At 54.3% G+C, this 14,866-nt stretch overlaps 1 protein-coding gene and 1 long non-coding RNA gene across 4 annotated transcripts in view; one reads left to right on the top strand and one right to left on the bottom strand.

Moving 5' to 3' along the window:
- Window positions 1-3,496: 3,496 nt before the first annotated feature.
- Window positions 3,497-7,541, bottom strand: LOC138844150 (uncharacterized). Its single transcript, XR_011379672.1, has 2 exons — window positions 7,410-7,541; window positions 3,497-7,208 (listed from the first exon to the last, which is right to left on the bottom strand). It is a non-coding gene; the product is annotated as an uncharacterized lncRNA (long non-coding RNA).
- A 398-nt stretch (window positions 7,542-7,939) lies between these two features.
- Window positions 7,940-14,866, top strand: part of LHFPL4 (LHFPL tetraspan subfamily member 4) — a 34,291-nt gene continuing 27,364 nt past the window's right edge. The window contains exons 1-2 of one of the 3 annotated variants that reach the window (XM_051831976.2): window positions 7,940-8,079; window positions 8,858-9,292. In XM_051831976.2, coding sequence (XP_051687936.2) covers window positions 8,887-9,292 — 406 coding nt within the window. In that variant the 5' untranslated portion in view covers window positions 7,940-8,079; window positions 8,858-8,886. Of the gene's footprint in view, window positions 8,080-8,732; window positions 9,293-14,866 lie in introns of all 3 variants that reach the window. The other 2 variants (XM_070051188.1, XM_051831975.2) reach the window with 2 other exon arrangements.

The following is a 14,866-nucleotide window of genomic DNA, read 5'->3' on the forward strand; positions in this document are numbered from 1 at the left end:
TGGGCCGACCTGAAGCCAGGAGTGCTTTCCCAGGCCATAGCAGAGGTCGATGATGAGAAGCAGAACAGCTGGGACTTGAACTGACGCCCCTATGGAATGCCAGCACTGCAGGCGGCAGCTTAACCTGCTACGCCACAGCACCCGCCCCACGATTCCCTTTTCACTGCTCATTCAGAAGCATGTTGTTTAGGGTCTATATATTTATATAATTTCTAAAGGGTTTTCTGCTAATGATTCATAGTTTAATTCCGCTGTGGTCAGAAAAGGCACAGTTGCACATTTTTTACATTGTTGACTTGTTTAGTGCTCTACTTTGTGATCTTCCCCAGCGAACGTTGTGTGTGTGGATGAAAAGAATGTGGGTTCTGCCGCTTCAAAATGGAACGTTCTGATAACGTCTGCTAGGCCCAGTCAGCCCACAGTGTAGTTTAATTCTGATGTTTATTGTTTTTTCGCCTGGATGATCTGTCCACGGCTGAAAGTGGGTGTTAGAATCCCCAACTACAATTGTATTGGAGCTTATCTCTTCCTTTAGACCCAAAAAATTTTTTTCCATAAAACTGGGTGTACTGGTATCAGGTACATCTGTATTTCAATCATTGTCATCTTGTGAAATTGATCCCTTGATCATTATACTGTGACTTTGTTTCTTTATGCAGTTTTTGTCTTAACATCTATTTTATTTATACAGATAGAGTTACTCCAGCCCACTTTGGTTTCTATTTGCATGCCATATCTTTTTCCATATTTTTACTTCCACTGCGTAAGGCTTTATTGATGAAGAGCGTTCCTTGTAGGCAGTATGTAGTTGGGTCTTGTTTATTAACTCGTTCAGCCAATCTAAATCTTACCAGGGGAATTTAGTCCATTTACGTTCAAGATTATTACTGGTAAGTGATGACTTAGTTCTGTCACTAAAACAAAAAGATGTACTGACTTATTTGAAAGGCAGAGTAACGGGGGGGGGGGGGGGGAGAGACAGGCTGATACCTTTCACCCACTGGTTCATTCTGCAAATGGCTGCAATGGCTGAAGCTGGGCTAGGCTGAACCAGGAGCCTGGAATTTCTCTGGGTCTCCCACGTGGGTGCAGGGGCCCAAGCACTCGGACCATCTTCCACTGCTTTCCTAATGCAGGAAGCTGGACTGGAAGTGGAGCAGCTAGGACTTAAACCAACAGTAATGTGGGATACTGGCCTCAAAGACCGTGACTTAAATTGCTGTCCCACAGTGCCAGCCTCAGTTGTGATAATACATTTTTGTTAGTTAATTAATTTCATTTGAATGGCAGCGAAGGGTGAGAGAGAGATCGCCCATCTGCTGGTTCATTCTGCAAACGCCCGTAACAGTCGGGGATGGGCCAGGCCACAGCCTGGAGCCAGTCTGGCCCTTCCACGCGGGTGCAGGGACCCGACCACGGAAGCCATCCCCTGCTGGCTCACAACGCGAGGCTCATCAGGAAGTCGGAATCAGGAGCTGGGCTGGGATTCAGACCTCGAACACCGCCCAGGATGCAGGCACCTTAACCTCCTCTATCCGACCTGGTCTGCCCGAGGGCGGCGGACCCTCGCGGGCGGGCCAGGCTGACACTGCGGCAGGTGGCACCTGGTGTCACAGTCACCAGCCCTGAGGGTCTGGGGGTGCACACCGGGTGCACAGGAGGCCGGCCCGCCATGGCGCAGGGCTCCACCGGACACCGGGCTACATCTGCGGGCTGTATCTGTGAGCACGGCCGGGGACGGGCACCCCGGGGCTTTACCTGGAGCCGGGTCCCTGAGCTTCACCGAGGCAGGGGCCTGCACAGTCGGCCCTGGGGGCCTGCACAGGGGTGGGTGTCCTGGGCGCCGGCAGCGGGGCCCCACGTGGCACCGGCTTTGACAGCGGCGGGCTGGTCTGGGTTCCGGTCCAGGGTTCGGCTTCACGCCCGGGGCCTCTCGCAGGCCGGAGGCGCCTCAGCACCGGAAGCTGGGCGGGAGCGGACAGGTCGGGGACGCGTCCCTTCCGGCCTTCTTCCTACACGAACACCCGGCGCCGAGGCCTGTCTGCCGGCGCCCTGGGCTCTCGGGAAGCCGGCCTGGCGTGCGGGCGGCCGTGCAGACCGCTGTCTGTGAGGCGAGCCCGCCCGGCGCGCGGCCGGACCCTCCGACGCCATCTTGCTGGGCCTCCCGGGCCTCAGGGACCCCAGCTGAGGCCTGCGGCCTGAAGCGCAGACACCCAGGCCTGTCCGCTCTCCGGGGCCCGGATCCCTCTCCCTGGGGGACTCGGGAAGCCGGCCTGGCGTGCGAGTGGCTGTGCAGACCGCTGTGAGGCGAGCCCGCCCGGCGCGGCCGGACCCTCCCGGCGCCATCTTGCTCAGGCAACCCCCGGCCTGACCGCTCAGCTCCGGGGCCGGATCCCGCTCCCCGGAGGACTTGGGAACTCGGGGCCGTTCCGCTGGCTTTCAAGTACATTTTTATTTAAAAATACTTATTTACTTGAAAGGCAGAGTTGTAGAAGAAGATGGAGAGACGGATTTTTCCGTCCACTAGTTCATTCCCCAAATGGCTGCAACAGCTGGGTCTGGGCCAGGCTGGCGTCAGGAGCCTGGAGCTCCACTTGGGTCTCCCACATGGTGGCAGGAGCCCAAGCACTTGGCCATCTTCTGCTGCTTTCCCCGAACTTCCTTCATGACTCTCAAACACAGCGCCGTTGATAGTAAGGGAAGCCCCATCGGCCTCTTGGAGGTCCCCACTTCCACTACAGTTAGTCTGGGGGGCCTTCAGGCTATGTCCAGACCATAGCTGCCAGGAATGCAAGTAGCTTTTCCAAGTTTCAAGTGTTCCAAATTTCATGTGCATGGTACCTCACTCAACCTTAAAAACTCGTGCAGGAAGATAACACTTACTATCATGCCCCTTTTACAGATGAGGAAACAGGCTTAAAATGAGCAGAAATGATGCACAAACTGATGGCCTGATGCCAGTGCATGTGTTTGTAACCAAATCAGAATAACACCAAAAGAAGACAAGCAGTAGAGAAAAATGGAATCCACTTAGGGCTGGCATTGTGGCACAGTGGGTTAATCAGCTGTTTGTGACACTGGCATCATATATCTGGAGTGCCAGTTTGAGTCCTGGGTGCACCACTTCTTTTCTTTCTTTCTTTCTTTTTTTTTTTTTTTTTAAGACTTATTTGAGGGGCCGGTGCTGTGGCACAGCGGGTTAACACCCTGGCCTGAAGCGCTGGCATCCCATATGGGCGCCAGTTCTAGTCCCGGCTGCTCCTCTTCCACTCCAGCTCTCTGCTATGGCTTGGGAAAGCAGTAGAAGATGGCCCAAGTCCTTGGGCCCCTGCACCCGTGTGGGAGACCCAGAGGAAGCTCCTGACTCTCTGGCTTCTGGTTAGTGCAGCTCCAGCCGTTGGGGCCATCTGGGGAGTGAACCATCAGACGGAAGACCTCTCTCTCTCTCTGCCTCTCCTTCCCTCTGTGTAACTCTGACTTTCAAGTAAATAAATAAATCTTTTTTTTTTTTTTTGACAGGCAGAGTGGACAGTGAGAGAGAGACAGAGAGAAAGGTCTTCCTTTTGCCGTTGGTTCACCCTCCAATGGCCGCACGGCCGGCGCGCTGCGGCCAGTGCACCGCGCTGATCCGAAGGCAGGAGCCAGGTGCTTCTTCTGGTCTCCCATGCGGGTGCAGGGCCCAAACACTTGGGCCATCCTCCACTGCACTCCCTGGCCACAGCAGAGAGCTGGCCTGGAAGGGGGGCAACCGGGACAGAATCCAGCGCCCCGGCCGGGACTAGAACCCAGTGTGCCGGCGCCGCTAGGTGGAAGATTAGCCTATTGAGCCGCGGCGCCGGCCTAAATAAATCTTTGAACAAAAAAAAAGACTTATTTGAATAAATTAGAGAGAGAGAATCTTCCACCCACTGGTTCATTACCAAGATGGCTTCAATGGCTGGGCTGGACCAGGCTGAAGCCAGGAGCCAGGAGCTTCTTCTGGGTCTCCTATGTAGGTTGCAGGGGCCCAAGCACTTTGGCACTTGGACCAACTTCAGTTGCTTTTCCCAGGCCATTAGCAGGGAGCTGGATCAGCAGTGGAGCAGCCATCCAGGACTTGAACCGCACGTGGGATGCCGGCATCACAAGTGGTGGCTTTACCGGCCCCAGTATACCACTTCTGATTCAGCTTCATGGTCATGTGCCTGGGAAGGCAGCAGAAGATGACTCAGGTATTTGGGCCCCTGCTGCCCATGGGGAGACCCGGATGGAGTTCGGGCTTCACTCTGGCCCAGCTGTGCTGTTCAGGTACTTGGGGAGTGAACTAGTGCATGGAAGATCCCTCTGTGTGTCTCTCTTTGCCTTTCAAATAAACAAGTAAGAAAATCTTTTATAAAAAAATCGAGTCCCCTCTATGGAATGACTTGTATGGCATGGTAATTAACACTGTGGGCATTGCAGCAAGTTGTGGGAGGACAAGTCTTCACCCTGTCCATTGCTAGAGGTACGGCTTTGGGCAATCACCTGACCTCAGTCTCCTTAGCTAAGAAATGGGCCCTGCTGTGTTAGTTCGCTTGGGTTGCCATAACGAAATTTTCTCAAAGGTCCAGAGGCAAGAAGTCCAAGGTCAAGTGATGTCAAGTTTGGCTTCTTCTGGCTTGTGGACAGCCGTCCTCCTGATGTGTCCCTGCAAGGCCTGTTGTCCCTTGGTCTGTGTCCTAATCTCTTCTTCAGGGACACCAGTTGTGTTCGATTAGGGTCCACCAAAGTGGTTTTCCCTTGACTCACCTCTTTCATGGCCCTGTCTCCAAACAGTGCCTCTTTCTGAGGCACTGGCCATTAGGAATTCAACTTACATAATTTTTGGGGGACACAGTTCAGCCATAACACCACTTCATCAAGTCATTGCAAAGACAGAGGAGACAGCACATGTGTGCAGCGTGCACCAGGGCTCTGGAATGCAGCAAGAGCTTCTTGACTGTTAGACACAGGTGAGCACTGACCTTGGGCTTAACGGTAGCCAGCGAGGTGCAAATCTTTCCCCACTAATCTGTTGGCAGGGAGTGGCCGGCTCTCCGCCTAGCACCATCCTTGCCCAGTGGTCTCCAGGCCCCAGTGGGACCCCCTGACTCTTCCTTTCTGCTCTGGCCCCTTTCGGAGTCAATAAGATGCTCTTCTTGCAGATAGTTCTCCAGTTTTCTTTCCCTAACGGCTCCTGGTCTTTAAAAGGAGGGCATAGCCTGTCCCAGCTACTCAGAGCTCCTCAGGAGCTTTTCCAGTACTACTGCTATTTCTGCTCTTGGGATAAAGTCACTTGTTGTTAATATTTAATGACAATCACTGTTATTTATAGCCTTTTTCAGTTTACAAAGCCCTTCTCTGTCCATTATCTCTTTTCATGCTCACAACATCTGTGAGAAGGGCGTTTGTTTTCCCCAGTTTATAAATGAAGAAGTAAGGCGGTCAAGAGCAGCACCATCGTCCTGGGTCACACAGTTAACCTGCGGCAGGATGGCCTCTGGCCTTGACCTCCACTCCGGCCTTTTGCCCTTTGTATGGCAGGAGGCGCTCACCTACTCAGGTGTTCCTCTGTAATGTAAATAAGCCAGCACACCAGCCCCATCTCGCCTTTGGAGGAGGGTAGGCAAGTGACTCAGGACTGTTCTTATTGGAAGTGACAAAAACCCATCTCCAGCAGGCTTAAGCCAAACTGGAAAGTATTGGCTCACCATCGCAGAACAATCTAGAAGTGGGTATGCAGGCATGGATGAGTCCAGGGGATCAAACTATGTCATCGGAATTCTCTCTCCATTGCCCAGCCTCCCTCTGTGTTGATCTTGTTCCTCCACAAGCTCTCAGCTTGGGGTGTCCAAGATGGACCCATGAGTCATAGCTTACAATCTCCCCAGGTCAAGACAGGGAGGCAGGGAGAGAGGGGGAGGGAGGGAGGGAGAGACTCTGTCTTGCAAACTGCCACGAATCATCATTTGTATTCTCAGGCCTGATCACTTGTGCCCTCTGGAGAGGAGTTGTGGGGTGTGTGCATGGGCGTGTGTACCAAATGCAGGACCCCAGAGACTGAAAGGGGACAGGGAGTTCACAGACAAACCCCTGTTGTGTCTGAAGCGGTGTGGGCAGATCTCTCCTGGGGCCCAGAGCGAGAGGACAACAGCAGGAAACAACCTGGGGGCCCATCTTAGCCTGAATGCTGCCCTGAGGGAAGAGTAGTAAGTGACTCCCCGCCCCCGTTGGGCTGCCTAGTGACACAGCAGACTAGGAAAAAAAGGCACCAATTCGGGACAGAGTAAGCCATAAAGAGTAGGGAGGGACTGCAGGCTCAGCAAGGCTCCACACCAGGAGGCCCTGCAGGAGACTTGGAGCTCTTCATGGACAGCCACTTCTCTGGCCCCTGCTCCCAGAACCTTCCATCTCCCAGGATGCTGTGAGCTCCAGAGGGAAGGGACGGTATCTGTTGGACTCACTGTTTTCTCCTCAGTGCCTAGCACGGTGTCGCTGGCTGGCACATGGCAGGGGCCACACACACGTTTTGGGTTGGTCAGTCGGATGGACAGGATGGATGCACCTGTCGGGGTAAGTCAGCCCCCTTCTCCCACCTCTGTCCCCCAGCTGTCGAGAGGGGGAAGGTGTGGAATAGGCCTGCACAGCCCTTGAACTCAGAAGTGCAGGATCCATGAGCTCTCCGTAGTCAGGCAGCACTCCTCTAGGAACCAGCAGAAGGAGAGACCAAATTCACGAAGCACCCTGTGCCCAGGCCCTGGGTGAGAGACATCACATGGATCTGAGGCCCCAAACTGTGGGATTTCATGAACCTATAATTTTTTTTGGAAACTGGAAACTGAAATAATTATTTTGGCACATTAGGAAAAAATCCATTAACCATCACCACCATTTTTAAAAAGAGATGGATTTTTACTCTAAGAAAGTACGAAGTACACACACAATCTCAGGAAAAAAAGAGCAGTCCCCTCCCCTCGGAAAAAAGCGAGGATGTCTTTTTTTAAGGTAGTGGTACATTTCCACAGACGTCAGTGTGGGGTCTAGTGCTGGGGACTCGCTGACCCACACACACGTGTGCCTCTGAACTGGGCCTGAATCCGCCCAGGTTTCCAGTGAGGAGACAGGTGCAGAGGCTGCAAGTGCTGGGTCCCAGGGATGCTCAGCCTCACTCGCGGTTTTTCTGGGTTCCAACCCCACCATCCTCACAGGTCCTAAGCCAAAGGTGGTTTTGCAGCCGGGAAAGCAACGCCCCCACGTTCTCCACCCAAGCCCTGAGCCTCTGCTGCTCTGCTCTTTGACACATCTTTGGGCCGTGCCCACTTCACGCCAGGCTCTGGGCTGGGGGCTGAGGAGAGTGAGGGGAGGGAAGCCAACGCGTCCCCAGCCCGGTCCTCTCCAACCCTGGTACTCACCCTGGCTCCTGCCGCCCAGGCCCAGCTGCTAGCAGCGGCCAAGGAGTTCCTGTTTCAGGTGTCGGCTGCTGGCGGTTTCGGGGGTTCCCTCTCCCAGGGGTGCTGGCAGTTTCCTAGGAGACCGGGAGCCTTCGACGCCTCCAAGACGCAAAGCTCGGGAAGCGCAATGGCGCGACTTCAGGCGCTGAGACAGTGCGGGGTCGGAGGGTGGGGGTGTTAATTCGGGAGTGAGACATCCGATTCCAGCCCCAGCAAGGGGTACCCGAGGGGCGCCTCTCGCGTTCGCGCGGGATTTGTGGGGACCCACAGCCCCGCGCTCGAGCTGGAGGAAGGGTGTCTCCGAAACCGGGGGTCCAACCGGGGAGAGGGCTTGCTTCCCCTGTGGCGCACCCAGGGGACCGTGCCTCCTCCATCCTCCGTTGCCAGAACCAGCAGCGCTCCTCCCCCGTGCCGCCCGCCCTGCCTGCCCGCGCGGGCGCGCGCCTCCACCGGGCCGCGCCGGTGCCCGAGTGAGCGCGCCTGGGCGCGGGAACGCGCTCCGGGGAGAACCCGAGCAAGATGGAGGCCGCGCAGAGGCCGCCGCCTGGGCCCAGGCAGCCACTGCTGGGAGCACCGAGCCGCGGCGCCTAGGCCGTGCCAGTCCCGGACCCGCCGCCCGCGCCGGGCCCAGGTTGGTCGCCCCGCACCCTCTCCCCGCGGCCGCGGCCTCCGCGCGCGTCCGGCCTCGGCGCGGGGTGGCGCCCCCCCACCTCGGCCCTACCGGGGCCCGGCTGCTGCCGGGCGTCCCCGGGACGGCCCCTGCCTGCCGCCGGCGGTGGTCCTTGTTCCCTGGGCCTGGGAAGCCCCTCGCCCCAGCCTGGGCCCGCCAACCCCAGGCTGCTTCCTGCCTGCATCCAGCCCTGGCACCCAGGCGCACCCCCACCCCCGCCCCGTGCCCAGACCCTGCAGTCAGCTCCCGAAGCCTCTCCAGCCGGCTCCTGTTTCCGCAGCTTTGCCCTCCTGGACCTCCTACCAGCCCCGTTCCCTGCCACGGCCCCAGCATCCCCTTCCTAATCCGCTAGCCCCAGCCCCTGGAGCCCCTCTTCCCCTCACAGAAGCGACCACCCCTCCATAGTCCGTCTCCAGAACCCCAATTCCAGACCCCTACCCCCTGAATCCCAGCCCCCAGCCCCCTTCCGAGCTCCTTGGATGCGGCCCCCCTGCTGATCCTCCAATCCCGCCTGCCCACGGTTCCCACCGGCCGCTCAATTCCAGCCCCAAGCCCCTCTCCCAGCTCCCGTGTCCCCTTCCCAGCCCCCCAACTTCCCCATGGCCCCTTCCTAGGCCCCCGCCGGGAGGTCTTCGCCGGTGCCCCCGACGCAGCTCCGACGCCCGCACGACCCCTCCGAGCCCGCCCCGGGCCTCGCGCCCGCGGCCCGGGGACTCAGGCGGCTCTCGCGTGTCCCCAGCCCCCGCCGCCGGCCCCGCCCCCGGCACCATGCTGCCCTCGCAGGAGGCCTCCAAGCTCTACCACGAGCACTACATGCGGAACTCGCGGGCCATCGGCGTGCTCTGGGCCATCTTCACCATCTGCTTCGCCATCATCAACGTGGTGGTCTTCATCCAGCCCTACTGGGTGGGCGACAGCGTGAGCACCCCCAAGCCTGGCTACTTCGGCCTCTTCCACTACTGCGTGGGCAGCGGGCTGGCGGGCCGCGAGCTCACCTGCCGCGGCTCCTTCACCGACTTCAGCACCATCCCGTCCGGCGCCTTCAAGGCCGCTGCCTTCTTCGTGCTGCTCTCCATGGTGCTGATCCTGGGCTGCATCACCTGCTTCGCGCTCTTCTTCTTCTGCAACACCGCCACGGTCTACAAGATTTGCGCCTGGATGCAGCTCTTGGCAGGTAGGGGAGGGGCGGGGGCGGGACCCCCAAGCTCCCTCTTGGAGGGGCCCCCTGCTGTCCCATGTAAGACCCTCACCTTCTTGATGGGGTCACCAGCAGCCACTGGGGAGGGGATTCAGTGAGAGACACCTTGGGGCAGGTGCAGTCTTAGGAGGGGATTCAGTGAGAGACACCTTGGGGCAGGTGCAGTCTTAGGGCCGGGAGGTTGGTCTGCATTCTGGGACATGGGTACACTGCATTTGCAGATGGGTTAGCACCAGGCTAGCATATCAAAGGGGCTCTGTGGGCTGTGTTAAGGGTTGCTCTAGGTGTAGTGGTTTTCAGTTGTATTGAAAAAGGGAGAGACGGGCAATTTAGCCATCCAGCTGGGACTTTTAACACGCTACATTACCAACTTGAGGGCTGCGCTTTTTTTTCTTCTCTGAGGTTTGGTTTTCTCATTTGCAAAGCTTTGTGGAGAGGACTCCAATAGCAGAAATGAGAGACTATATATCATAAACTTTAGCACACTCTGATGGGCTTGGGGAGGAGGCTATTGGTAGTGTGTATCCAAGGTTTGAGATGTGGATGATTGACAGGCCTGCCAACATGGTCTCTAGAGGAAAGAGCACACCCCAGGACCTGCCGATTCAGGAAGAGTTCTGGGAATGGGCCTCTGGGCTCCTCTGAGATGTCTGGGGAAGACAGTCGTCATGCCCTGGGAACCTGAGCGGAGTCTTTTGGGAATGAGAAGTGCTGAGACTGTTTTCCAGGATCCATTAACATCCCCTGCCTCTGCCCACCTTTCGATCGAAGAAGGATTTACAAGACTCAGCAACTTGGGCGTTTGCCTAATTGCAGCAGGGAGGAGAGTTGGGCTGGGGAAAGTGGGGCCGGGGAAGGCAGAAATGGGGGAGGAGGGCTGGCGAAGGCTGGGAAGGTGTTCCAAGTCCTTCAGGGAGAGAAAGAACAGAAAATGTGATGATTATGCAGCAAAGACTTTTTTAAAAAAGCAGAACATCCAACAGGTGTTTGCCTCTTCCAGCGAGACCCCTGGGAGACATGTTCTGTCACCTGCTGATAATCCTGCTCCACGCACTGTAGGAAGTTGGCTTTGGAGCTTTTGAACATCTTCACTGAGAAGAAACTTCCATATTTTAAGGGAGAAATGTGATTTTCAGCAATGATGAGAAGTCATTCAGGACCGAGGGTAGATAGTAAGAGGGGTGGATGACAACCGGGGAGGATGATAAAGGTGAGAGGCAGGTCCGTGTTCCCAAGAGGACTTTTGCAGATGCATGCAGAAAACATTGCCTCGTTGGAAGAACTGTCCCAACTGCTAAAATAACCTTTATTTCTGTTTTTTAACTTATAAAAACTTTTTTTTTGTTTTTTTTTCTTTTTTTTGTTTTTTTTTATAACTTATAAAAACTTTTAATAAGGAACCTTTTAAAAATATTTACTTATTTGAAAAGCAGTGTGATGGGGGTGGAATGAGGAAGGGAAGAAGGGTGGGAGAGAGTGAGAGAGGGTGAGAAAAAGAGAGACAGAGAGAGAGAGAGAGAGAGAGAGAGAGAGAGAAGAAATCTTTCTTTAGCTGGTTCACTCTCCAAATGTCCTCAATGATGTGGGCTGGTCCAGGTTGAAGCCAGGGGCCCAGACTCCATCCAGGTCTTCCACATGGGTGTCAGGGGCCCAAGCATCTGGGCCATCCTCCAGTGGTTTCCCAGGTGCATTAGCAAGGAGCTGGATCAGAGGTAGAACAGCCAAGACTCAAACCAGCACTTAAAATGACTCAAAAAAAAAAAAAAAAAAAAAAAAGACAGTGTGTGCACAGATATATTCATCTTATATTCAGATTGCAGATCCAGACATCCTAATGGGCTTGTTCAAATCCATCTTACTCAAATCAACTTAGATGTGTCTTTGATGAGAGTGAGGAAGCAGAATCGTGAGCTGTGGGAAGTCTTTCTCTGTGTATTTCTCAGTGGTACCCAGAGAACTGATGTTGTGTATTTCCTTTCTTCCAAGGGCAAGCTGGAAGGACTGTGTGCCCAGCCCCTAATTCATACACAGTAACTTGGAGTTCACAGATGGGCTGCTGACTGTAGACTTTAAATTCTCTGTAATCCATGTGGGTTTTTTTTTTTTTTTAATCCATGTGGGTTTAATCTGGGGGATTTGTTGAGCCGTCGAACAACCGCCATAGGATTCTAGAATTTTGAGGATCTTAGTGATCTACTTCTTCAAAGTCCGCCCTGCCCCTCATTTTTAGAAAGGTGAGGGGCTTACTCAAAGTCACAAGGCTAGCAAGGAGTAAATTGGGCCTAATGCTCAATGCCTGTCCCAGGGCACTTTCTCCTGTTTTCCTGCCCCACCCCTGGGGGCCAATGGGCACTTGGTGGAGTCGAGCAGTTTATTCCACTTTGCCCACAGGTATGTGGCTTCTCCAGGTAGTGACGGGCTCACTTTGCTTAATAAAGGCTCACCAGGACAGGGCCAGGGCACTGAACTATGAATCATGGGTTAAGTGTTCTTGGCCAGCTCTTCCTGTGACTTGCCATACAGTGGTAAGCAGGTCTTGTTTATTTCGGTCTCAGTTTTCTCAACTGTACGATGGAGGACTGGAGGCAGTTAGATTAGTTTATGTAAAGTATCCTGAAAGTTCTCCCTGGCTCCTAGAACAACTCTTTGAGCAAAACCATTGCATTCCAAAAGGGAGAGATAAGTCAGATCAGAGAAACATGAGCAAAGAGCCGGTTTGTGTCTGACAAGATTAGATGCCTACCACATGACTCCTGTTCCTGCAAACTTGTGTGAATGCAGAGCACAAAATCACTAGAAAATTATAAAGATATACGTATCTTTTTTATTTCTCACTGTTCTGTGATCATCCCTGTGCGTGGTACTACAGAACAGAGATATACAAGATCATCATTCCTGCCATCAAGGATCTTCGGTCTTCCCAATGCGATCCCTGCTCTCAGGAAGCTGGCCATCTAGTCAGGCCACTATATTGGCCCGAGCCTTTCAATGACAAGTGACAGAAATCCACCCAAAAAAGGCTTACATACATTTGAATAAGATAAAAAGAGTTTAAGGCGTATTGCCTCGCATATCTTGAAAATCAAGAGTATCTGACTCCAGGCGTGGATGCGTCCAGATGCTCATACAGTGCCAGGAAGAACTCCTCTCTCTCTACTTCCTGGCTCCTCTGCATGATTCATTTTAAGCCCATTTCACTCCTGAAGGTGACAGGTAGGCTAGAAGCAGCTCTGAATTCACACTGCTTCAGCTCAGCGATGCCTGTGGGGAAGCAATGATTCCCACAGAGTTCCAGGGATGATTCCTATTGGCCCAGCTTTGGTCAAATGTTCATGTCTTAATTAGTCACGGTGACTTTGCCCAAGGCCTGAGCCACATGCCCATGCTGGAGAGAAGGGTCAAGTCCCTGTGTGATCCCTGGAACACGAGAACAGTGGGGAAGACAGGTGCAGACAGAGCTCTCCCTGACACTAACAGATCCTGGGCACTGGAAGCCTAGAGCAGCAGAGGGGGCTGTGGCTTAGCCGGGAAGTGAGGCTCGAGTGGGCAGGGCAGTGACAGGTGAGAGGTGTGGGAGAGCAGTCTGAGCGCAGCAGAAGATGGTGGGTGGAGACACAGAGGTGACAAAGCCACATCTGGTGTGAGTGCAGCATCCATGTCGGGAAGCAGCAGGGGGGAATGGTGGGGGCACAGTATGCTGGGTCAGGGAAGCGGGACTTTAATGAGCACGCAGTTGGAAACTACCAGGCCTTGTGTCAGTATCACTGTTACTCGAGAAAAATACGGAACCTTTCTGAACCTTGACTATGTGCTAGACACTTCACGTTGTCAGATCTCACTTCATGCTCCCAACACTCTGCGGAGCAGGTAACCCACTCATCATTTATAGGTGAGACACTGGGCCTCAAAGAGGAAGAAGTCACTTGCCCAAGGTCATACCAGCGTTAAGTGGTGGAGCCAGGGTTGTAATCCGACGTCTCTGGCTCCAAAGCTCAAGCTTTGAGTGAAAGGATTAATGGTGGGGGCAGTGGCAGGAGGCTTTTTCACAAGAACTGAATGCTGCGTAGAGGCCGGACACACCAATGGGTCTCTGTAGAATTAGGGGTCAGCTTCGGGGCGGCTCTTCCCCCTGCTCCTTCTCTCCTAGGAACGTCCCATGTGCCAGCTTCCACGCCGGGCATTTCTGCACCTCCATGCCATTTCATCTTCACCTGCCAAAATGACCTGTCAAAGGTCACGCATGCAGTGAAAGGTGGGGCTGATACTCAGCGCAAGTCCAGATGGGCTGAGAACTGGGACTGGGACGAGAATGCACAGATTACAAGTCAGAGCTGTAAGCCCATGTGCTACCTGTCACCTGTGGTCTGGGTGAGGTTAGCCAAGGGGAGGGTCCCAGAAGAGGTGCAAGAGAAGCCTTGGTAGAAGTGGGAGGGGGTACTGTTGTAGTAAAGAGGGTCTTCTTTGGCTGGCGCCGCGGCTCACTAGGCTAATCGTCCGCCTGCGGCGCCGGCACCCCGGGTTCTAGTCCCGGTCGGGGCGCCGGATTCTGTCCCGGTTGCCCCTCTTCCAGTCCAGCTCTCTGCTGTGGCCCAGGAGTGCAGTGGAGGATGGCCCAAGTGCTTGGGCCCTGCACCCGCATGGGAGACCAGGAGAAGCATCTGGCTCCAGGCTTCGGAATGGCACGGTGTGCTGGCCGCAGCGGCCATTGGGGGAGTGAACCAACGGAAAAAAGGAAGACCTTTCTCTCTCTCACTGTCCACTCTACCTGTCAAAACAAAACAAAACAGCCAGCTACCATGATGTAATGATAAAATTGATCAACGAACATGCAAAGAACACTGACCTCAAATTTTCTGAGAACCATTAAATTCTAAGGTTTCTAAAAACTTAAAAATAAGTTTAATTGCAAAGAGAATGTAAAAGACCTTGCTTTTCTAAAAGCACGAAGACCAATTTAATATAAATTTTGTTTCTTTCAAAAAAAAAAAAAAAAGTCAGGGTCTTCGAACCCTCGCTCTGCAGATCCCAGCTGTGTGGGCTTGGAGAAGTGGATTTGCCTCTCTGTTTCCTGGTGTGTGAAAGAGGTTACTGTGGTACCCGATTTTGAGGGCTGAGGATGTGAAATGCCGAGCACCTGTCCTGGTGTGCGCTGGCACTACTTAGTCATTGGCTGCTGCTGTTCTTGTGATCAGGGAGGCAGCTTATGAGGGGTCCTGGATGCGCAGAGTGCTGACCTGTCTGGAGATCAAAAGGCTTGACAGGTGATAACCGCTCATGGAAAGGGGCCCACCAGCCAGCTCGTCCAGCTCCCTTGTTTGACAGATGCAAGAACTGAGTCCGAGAGAGAAGAGACGAGCTCCTGGTCACAGTGAGACTGGAACACAGGCCCCTCCTTTTTCAGCCGGAGAGAGATGATTCTGACCATGATTCATTGCATACTGAGTGCCTACTATACGCCAGGCGCTGGGCTTGAGTCAGAGCAGAGAGCAGTGTGTGAGCTGCAGTGGAGGCTGTGGGAACCTGGGGTGGGGAGGTGACAGCTGGGGGTTG

This window comes from Oryctolagus cuniculus, chromosome 10 (genome assembly GCF_964237555.1).
Source record: "Oryctolagus cuniculus chromosome 10, mOryCun1.1, whole genome shotgun sequence".
NCBI lineage: Eukaryota > Metazoa > Chordata > Mammalia > Lagomorpha > Leporidae > Oryctolagus > Oryctolagus cuniculus.